At 37.8% G+C, this 8,203-nt stretch overlaps 1 protein-coding gene across 1 annotated transcript; it reads right to left on the minus strand.

Moving 5' to 3' along the window:
* Positions 1-267: 267 nt before the first annotated feature.
* On the minus strand, positions 268-4,494 carry RBM11 (RNA binding motif protein 11; the record flags this gene model as incomplete). The annotated part of the gene is made up of 4 exons (XM_009703651.1): positions 268-568; positions 2,483-2,576; positions 3,334-3,412; positions 4,332-4,494. Coding segments are annotated over 4 exons (637 nt in total), but the record flags the coding sequence as incomplete, so codon positions are not given.
* Between the last annotated feature and the right edge of the window lie 3,709 nt (positions 4,495-8,203).

The following is an 8,203-nucleotide window of genomic DNA, read 5'->3' on the forward strand; positions in this document are numbered from 1 at the left end:
TTATTCGGAAAACTTCAACATCTTAAATGTTTCCTATACCTTAAATAGTACTTTCCTCTTTAAATAGGTTGAGATTAAATAAAGTATCAGTATACTGTATGCATAACACATTTCAAAAATAATATGAATCTTGAACATTCCTTTTTTTAATAAAGTGCAAAGATGAGAGAGTAAATTTCTCTCAAATAAAAAATAGCAAATATAATTAAAAAAAGATGGATGCAGTTACACAGTATTAATGCCTCTTTTTCTTGGCTTTGCACTTACTGAATTTTTGGTCACGCTCTCTTTGCCTCATTTTCTCATCCTCAATACTAGTGTCACTGTCACAACTTTGCTGTTCTCTCTTTCTTTTAGAGGTGCTTTCATCCACCTGGTGCACTTCACAGTCACTTGAATGTGGCAGGGCCAATTCAAAAGAACTCTGTGCAGACTTAAAATTTGCAGCTTGATTCTGATAGGGAGAAAAGGATAAATTTGAAGGCGGTGGTGGAGTCATCTGATAGTATGGAAATTGTTGACCCATTGGACTCTGTACTGTGTACTGCTGTGCTAAAAAATGGTTCATCTAGAGAAACAGAAACTTGAGTTGTTAACACTGTAAAGAGGAAGTTCTGATTAGTTTAATTTTGCATTCATTACAGCTTATACAATGAAAAAACTGATAAATTATAAAAGAACATAACACAGAACGTTTGAGAATAACGCTCATATATTTTATTTTATATACTAGTATAGTTGGAAAAAGTAGACAATTTTTTTCATGGCAAAGTTAGAACAGAGACATAATCTGAGTTAAGATTAAACTGGAAGGTAGTCCTTGTGTAAGGTAATCAGACATGACATTCCTTTCATTTCTTCATCTATGTATTTTATAAATATTTGTAACTGCGGTGCCTATCGTTAATGTAAAGACATGCACATCTGCAATTTTTTTTAACCTGGTTTAACTAATTTTAAAGTTAATGTGGAACAGGGCGTTCCAACAAGGTATAGTGAATCCATAGATCAAAGCACTTCGAACAATGCAGTAAGTGCGCAGCTTATTGCTGCAGTCCCTGAAGTATCCCAAGAGTCCCTCTCATACAAAATGCACAGGCCAAATACAGAAATGGAATTACAAAGGTCAGAAAAGAGCGGCTTTCTACTGACCGGCAGTAACCAGAAAAATGATGAGGAGCGTGTCTGAGTATGTTATATGGCCAGGCAGACTCCAAGTGAGTAACCTGCCTGGCTCACCCAAATAAAGGTGAGGTAGATGAGTGAAGGCGTACGTGTGTTGAGATCGCTTAATACTATCATTGGAAACACACTGCAAGACCATCCCTTCTAGCAAGCAGAAAATGGGATGAAGTTGGTTGTGTGTGCTGCTCTGCCGAGTTTGGTCTCTCTGTGTTTATGTACTGCATTATTACTGAGGAATGGGTTCACTGTCAAGCACAGTGGAGGAGATGGTACACTTCTGAACAATGGCGGGGATGGGAAAGCTTGTGCAAGCACCAGCTCTTCTGAGGGCACAGCCTGGGAAGAGGGGAGGCAGGCTACCACTACATCTGTGCAACAGGGAACAGACCATCTCCATTTTCCTTCTCAGATTGCAGCTAGCAAAAGTCAACTATCTTCTTCCCCGTCTCCAGTTACAAAGGGCTGGCCGTTCCCCAGTCAGACTGGGTGACAGCAGGATTGTCCACAGTTGGTACCTCCCATGAAATGCTGGGTTTCTTCAGTCCTACCGACCTATATTGATCAGATTCAGAAGCTCCATGATGTGTTTGGTGAGTAGGGTTTGGCCCACAGGTTGCCATCTGAAGAGAGCAGTTCCCTTGCCTTGCGGAATATCTCAGACAAAAGAGATTAGGACAAGAATGGCCCAGTGCATCAGAGTCTGTTAGAGGGGAAGTAGAATATGGGTTCTCACTGTCTACTGCTGTGAATCATGAATGTGACAACTGCAGGGGCATGTAAAGGTTCAGGCCAGAAACCCTCAAACTGTTGTTGCCCTAACTTGGACAGTGGAGATTTGTTGGGTGAGTTTTAGGTTTGGTTTTAGGACATTTCAAACTGCTGCTGGGCATTTCTGAATTGAGTAGAAGAGCTAAGACGCCCCCTCTCTGAATTAGCTGTATATGAAGAAGCTATGGCTTGCATGGTTGCAATTTTACTAGGTTAGCTTTTCTCCCCAAGGGAATTTGATTTGGAACACAGTACAGGAGAGAGCTCCGTCTCTAGACTTTGACATTTTTAGCCTCCCTAAGCTACATACCTATAAGACATTCCTGCAACAAGAAAACAGTTTGGTTTGGTAGAGTCCCTGTTATTATAGTACCCTTAAGTCCTAAAATAAATAGACCTAATACTGCCAACGTTAGCAGCCTGAACCACATTTTGAGACATGAAATAAGCAGCGTTGTTTGCAGAAATGCAGAATACATCCAACTTCATAAAAAAGCTCCCAAATTTTTAATTTTTAACACGAACTCACCATCGTTTGAAAGCCTGAGTATTCATGAGGTAAAGTATTGTTCACTGGAAAAGGAGTAACAGGAAATGGAGGATTTCCATAAGGCTCTTGATACCTAGGAAAAACAAGCAAACGTACAAAGACTAGACATCCACCACATACTGCTTACCAGAGTGCTGAGACTTAACTCTTGGGCTATAATGAGAATTTCCAAGAGGAGAATTGAGCTATTAACAACTGGACTTCCACCAAAAAAACTGATAATACAAGGCAAATAGACCCAAAAGCTCAATTAATGAGTAATTCTCACATGCACTTAAGTGCAGCCACAAAATGTTCTAGATTTCACCATGGAAGTTTAGCTTCCACAGAGAGTTCTGTCACATTTGTAAATAAAAATGTTGAAACATTGAAAAATACTGACACTGGGGTGTTCAGACGTCCATTATAATGAGTTTACACCTGTGCATTCATATGTGCATGACAGCTGCTTGTACATTTTCACACAAAAAATACAGATAGAAACTCAGTGGGGTTTAAAAATACTATCTCCACTGTCAGATTTTTTTCTGCCAACAACTGCAAACATTGTTAGTACAAACACCGAATTTCAGTATTTTCTCATGGTTGTTTCTTGCAGAAACAAATAAGGAATGGAAAATTCAACCTAACTGAGCCTCTGGCAAGCTAAACAACCAAACGTTAAAATTAACTACAGCCCGTTGCAAGTCACCAGTAAGGATGCAATTAAAGCATGCAACAGCTGTTTTAATGAAAAGCCTAAAGGTTGCTCTACCACATCAACTCATTTTCTTAATAAGATTTTTTAAAAATTATAATCATACAATTAATTCACAAGGGATCTTTGTTACCTATATGAAGGTGAATATAAGTCAATATAGTTCTCAAAACCATGTGTAGGGCTGTTTAGTTCTGATGAGTGAGAACTCCCTGTAAATAAGACAAGAACATAACAACTATTCAATTACAACTATTCAATTAACAAGTTAAAAACACAGAAAGTGTTCTGTGTCATCTGTGGTGTGCTAGTGTATCTAAGGTAGTATATAAATATAAGGTGCCATTTTATGGCAGATAATCTATAGCATCATTTTACTGCTTGAAAACATTCATTTATCATTTATTTACTTACAGAAGCATAAATCAGGGCTGTTGAAGTAAGGAAGAACAGAGTAAGTCCCATTCAGTTACAGACACGGGAGATGTTTCTGATTTTAGGAACCTCAGCCATTCTACTTAAACCCAGCAACTGCCCTGGTACAGCCTTTGAAGTAAGGAGTGGCACAGTGCATAGTGTCAACACGAGTCCTTAATGTTTGGGTTGCAAACGCTGCCTGATCATTACCTTTCTAGAAGGTTTATTTTCATAAACATAAAATGAAGAATGTGACTCTGATTTCACTATATTCTTCAAACGACAGTCCCTTTCACTTAACACAACGGCTCTGACCACTCTGGCTTTAGTATAAAAACTATCAAACAGCTTGGTAGTTGCTGCACTTACTGAATCAACTTTTCCTGCCAGACTGCAAATTAAAGTCACACCCTGATTCCTAAATGTAATCTGGCATGAAAACCTGTGTTGTTACGTTTTCCATACAGTGTGGTCTGAGCTGGCTTGCAAGTTCTACTGTTCTGAACCAACCTATTGTATTCGCTTAGTAAACAAAAAATATGGACTGAATCCTTCCCTATGCAAAACCCACAATAAGTTTTTGTTTCTTAAAAAAAAATGGACTGTAATTTGTTCCAATGATAAATAGATATTGTTGTAAAAGACTGTAGGATTCAAAAATAGTCATTAAAAAAAAATTTACAAAGACTTAATCATTGAGACTACTAAACGTACCGAACCGATACTGCACTTTAATTGGTCTTCCATACAAACGGATTCCATTCAGCAAAGCTATTGCATAAGGCACTGATACTTTGTGCTTAAAGCAGACAAATCCAAAAGACTTAGGTTTTCCTTCTTTGTCCTTACAAATCGTCACTTTGGTTAGCGGTCCAGCCTGAAAGAAATTTGTATTATTTTCTCACAGAAATTAACAGAGATTGACACCTCATTCTGGTTTGATTATTTCATAATGATGTATATTTTGCCATAAATAGAAACAGTGTAAGTTTCTCAGTATAAGAATCTCTATTTTTGAAAATGTCTCTTCATATTCCCCAAGCTCAAATTCTGAGCCTTCCAGAAACAAAAATCAGCTCCACAAACATTAAAAGGGAACGAAGCATCAGTCCATGGGTGATGTTTAGTCTTTTAATCAGATTTTTTCATTATTTTTAAAATAAATCATGATAGCTGCTGCAGAGGGGAAGAGTAATTTACTGACTCCATAGCAAAAGTTATCTTGTGCATGCATGTACAGCTGCTGATACAATTATTAGAGAGGGTTTTTGCACAGCTAACATAGCTAAACAAACTGATAACACTAGCTATGTAAAAATTACCTACTCCATTAATATGCTTCTATTTTACTCTTGCTTAAATTCCTAAAATGGGCAGCATCTATACTGTGGGAAAGCAAACCTGACTAGAAAGTAGCACTTCTGGAACCACCACAAAAGAGTTTTCTGTGCTGCCTAACCCTCATCACAACTGCATGGCAAGGAATCAAGAGATCCTATCATCTCATCAGAGATAACATACTGTTTCTACACCTCCCCGCCAAAAAAACCCTCAAAACTCAACCAACAAAACCCCAGACCACACCCTTCGGCTGACATATCTTCACTGAAAAGTTCCATCTCTGCCTACACATATCATTTTAATCCTTGCATAGTACTTCTAGAACCAAATGAAGGCAGTGATACTCCATAAGTACTGGCTCAATTTTCAAAGAAACTGTCATTTTTGTAACAGATATCAAAAATGATGAATTTTCTCTACACAAGATGGAATCAGTGTATTAGTCACCAAATTAACAGTTTCTCATCAACACAAACTATGCGCCTGTATGGCTGATTTAAGAGAGTGAAAAGAAGTGGCCAACAGCCGTCTCCTGCCACAGCTCAGAGGAGTGTTAAGGATACAACAACTTAACTTTAGGAGGACGTAATATCCAGATAAGCAATGAAGTGAACATAAATCACAACATCCGTCAGTAAAAAAAAATTACTGAATGTCTAAATTACTGTAGTAGATGGAGAATTCATTGATCTGAATCAAAAAATAGCACTCATTGGTAGAACTGGCTTCCACTGCTACTACTGATGCAATATGTACTTTTCGGTGAAAGTCGCTCACAAGTCATCTATAGCTTCAGGCAAACACAAGATAACTCGTAACAGCTTTAGAGCAATTAAACTGCATAAACAGTTAAACATTCGAAATAAACACATGGCATATGCTCAGATGAAGAAAATAAGCCATAGAAAGCAATCTACTTTATTATTCTGCATTTTCCACGATTACTGTCAAACAACAAATCTGCAGTTTGTCTGCTGTAAGCATTTAGAGTGATGATGTGCAGCCATCTCCCTTATTATACCCTCCATGTTGTCAGACTGAAGATATTAAGGATTATCATCTGTGATAATGTCTGATTGCTGTATGCTTTTGCCAGCTGTGTATAAAGGAATCCTCCATTAAATGATGCTTTTGCTGAAAAATGAACACGCACCCCTCCCAACCCTGGTAAAAGTAGGGAAGTCATATAGACAAACACAAAAGATCAAAAATAATGTACCATTTTTTTATTATTGGTGCAGAGGGTGATCAGACAATGGATACTACCTAGGTTGTCCTGTGCAGGGAATCTTCAAAATGTTGATCTCATCCTTCCAAGTATCTTGAAGTTTGCTGGTTTTTTTTGTTTGGAGTTTGGGTGGGTTTTGTTTTTTTTTTTGTTTTTTTTTTTTTGGGGGGGGGGGGCAGGGGGCTTTTAATTTGTTTGTTTTTAAAGGAAATTTCAGTAAGACTCTGAACATGTTTATTTTCGCCTGAGTTGGCTCCTTAAGGCATTTTTTTTTTGTTGTTCTGCACTACGCTGCAGTTTTTTAAAAAATTACATATATCCAGTCTTCTGATTATTATTTCCCTAATGAGCAGGATCTGTTCTTCAAGAACTAGAAGCAACAAACTCAGTCCTTTGCAGCTCAGTCTTTTAAATATGTAGTCTTCCTGTTTATAAATAAAAATATTAATAGTTTAGAAGTAGTAATAGAAACTTGGTCGTAATTTGATGGGGGAAAAGCTACAGGTCAGGAGTGCATCTTTAGGACTATGCCATAGCAGGAACACTTTCCAAGAAAGGACAATACTGCAATGAGAAACACATGCTGTTGCAGCAAAAGACAGAGAAACCTGAGTGTGAACAAGATGAAGAGAAGGAAAAAGATAAGTAGGTGTTATTGGGATGACCTAAAGACCCAGATAAAAAGTCAGCAGTTGGATGACTGCTGCAGATTGTGCAGAAGAGTCGTGCAAAACTGCATTCTGAGAGCATCTGCTTATTTTTATCACTTTGGTACCAGAATTTATATGGTATTACTCATGTCCCCTGGCAAGATAAGCTTTCTTAACCTAACATTTGCAGTAAAACAGCAGACTGCTGTTTAGTACGGGAAACAGGTAGGAATGCTGCATAGAAAATAGGGTGGAAAAAAAAAGGGTGGAAAAAGCAACAACTGCTTCTTAGCTAATTTTAGGGAATAGTTAAAAATGGAAAGTTAGGAAGAGATGGGAACAGTTAAAAACCCAAAGGGCTAGAATATACCAAACAAAAAGGCTTTTCAATGCAAATGGGGTAGCATGCTGAGGTCTTGCCTAATTACCATGACAAATATCAGATTAATCAGTAGAATAAAACTGGTGAGCAGAAAATAGTTCTGATTAGCAAATGAAATAGCAAGAGAACAGATGATTCTGCCCACCTCTGTTTTTGCACTCTTTATTTTGCAAACTCACCACAAGGAAGCAAGGTTCATTCTGACAGGGGAGGAAATTAGTGGATTGGCAGAAGCACGTTTATCACCATGCTGTCAGCTAAACTGTCCAGTTAAGAGTCTGGGACCTTTTAGCTTGACAGAGGCTGACTGGATCATGCCAGGAGGGAAAAAAAAAACAAACACAAAACCACAAAACAATCCATAAACAAATTTAGGAAAAAAACATAATCAGCAACTATTGTCAACCCATCTTGAAACCTCATGCTTGCATTAGTGATATAATGCTCCCTCCTCTCCATATCCTCCTTTTCCTTACTACTTTCAGGTTAATAAGCTTGGCTTCGCCAGAGATGCTCTCAATGTGAGGTCAAAACTGAAGCCAAGCCTGTGTCTTAACATTTTCTGCCTTTGCCATTTTCTTTCCTCCTTGGCATACCTTATTTCCAAAGAAAGAGGATTAGGCTCAGGTTTGAAACAGGTCCAGCTACTTCATATTTTCTCACCACCTCCCTGAAAATCCCACCAATAGAATTTTTAATATCTCCTCAAGCATTAAAACATAAGACATTTTTATATAAAGGTCATTTACAGGTGGAAGTCCAGAGCCCCACCTGCAGATCATTCCTATTACCTCTTACACTCTGTTCATAGTTTCAGCCTTGCTCAACACATTTTCAGGTTTTACACTAATTTTTCTTAATCAAATTATTGATGAGAAATTTCTTGTTCAGAATCTATTAAAAAAGCGGTAAAAAGATTTTTCCTTGGGGATTTTGAAAACACTAGTGAAAACACTAAATTATTTAACTTTCTCACTAACTCGGG

This window comes from Cariama cristata, unplaced genomic scaffold (genome assembly GCF_000690535.1).
Source record: "Cariama cristata isolate BGI_N322 unplaced genomic scaffold, ASM69053v1 scaffold34160, whole genome shotgun sequence".
NCBI classification, from domain to species: Eukaryota; Metazoa; Chordata; class Aves; order Cariamiformes; family Cariamidae; genus Cariama; species Cariama cristata.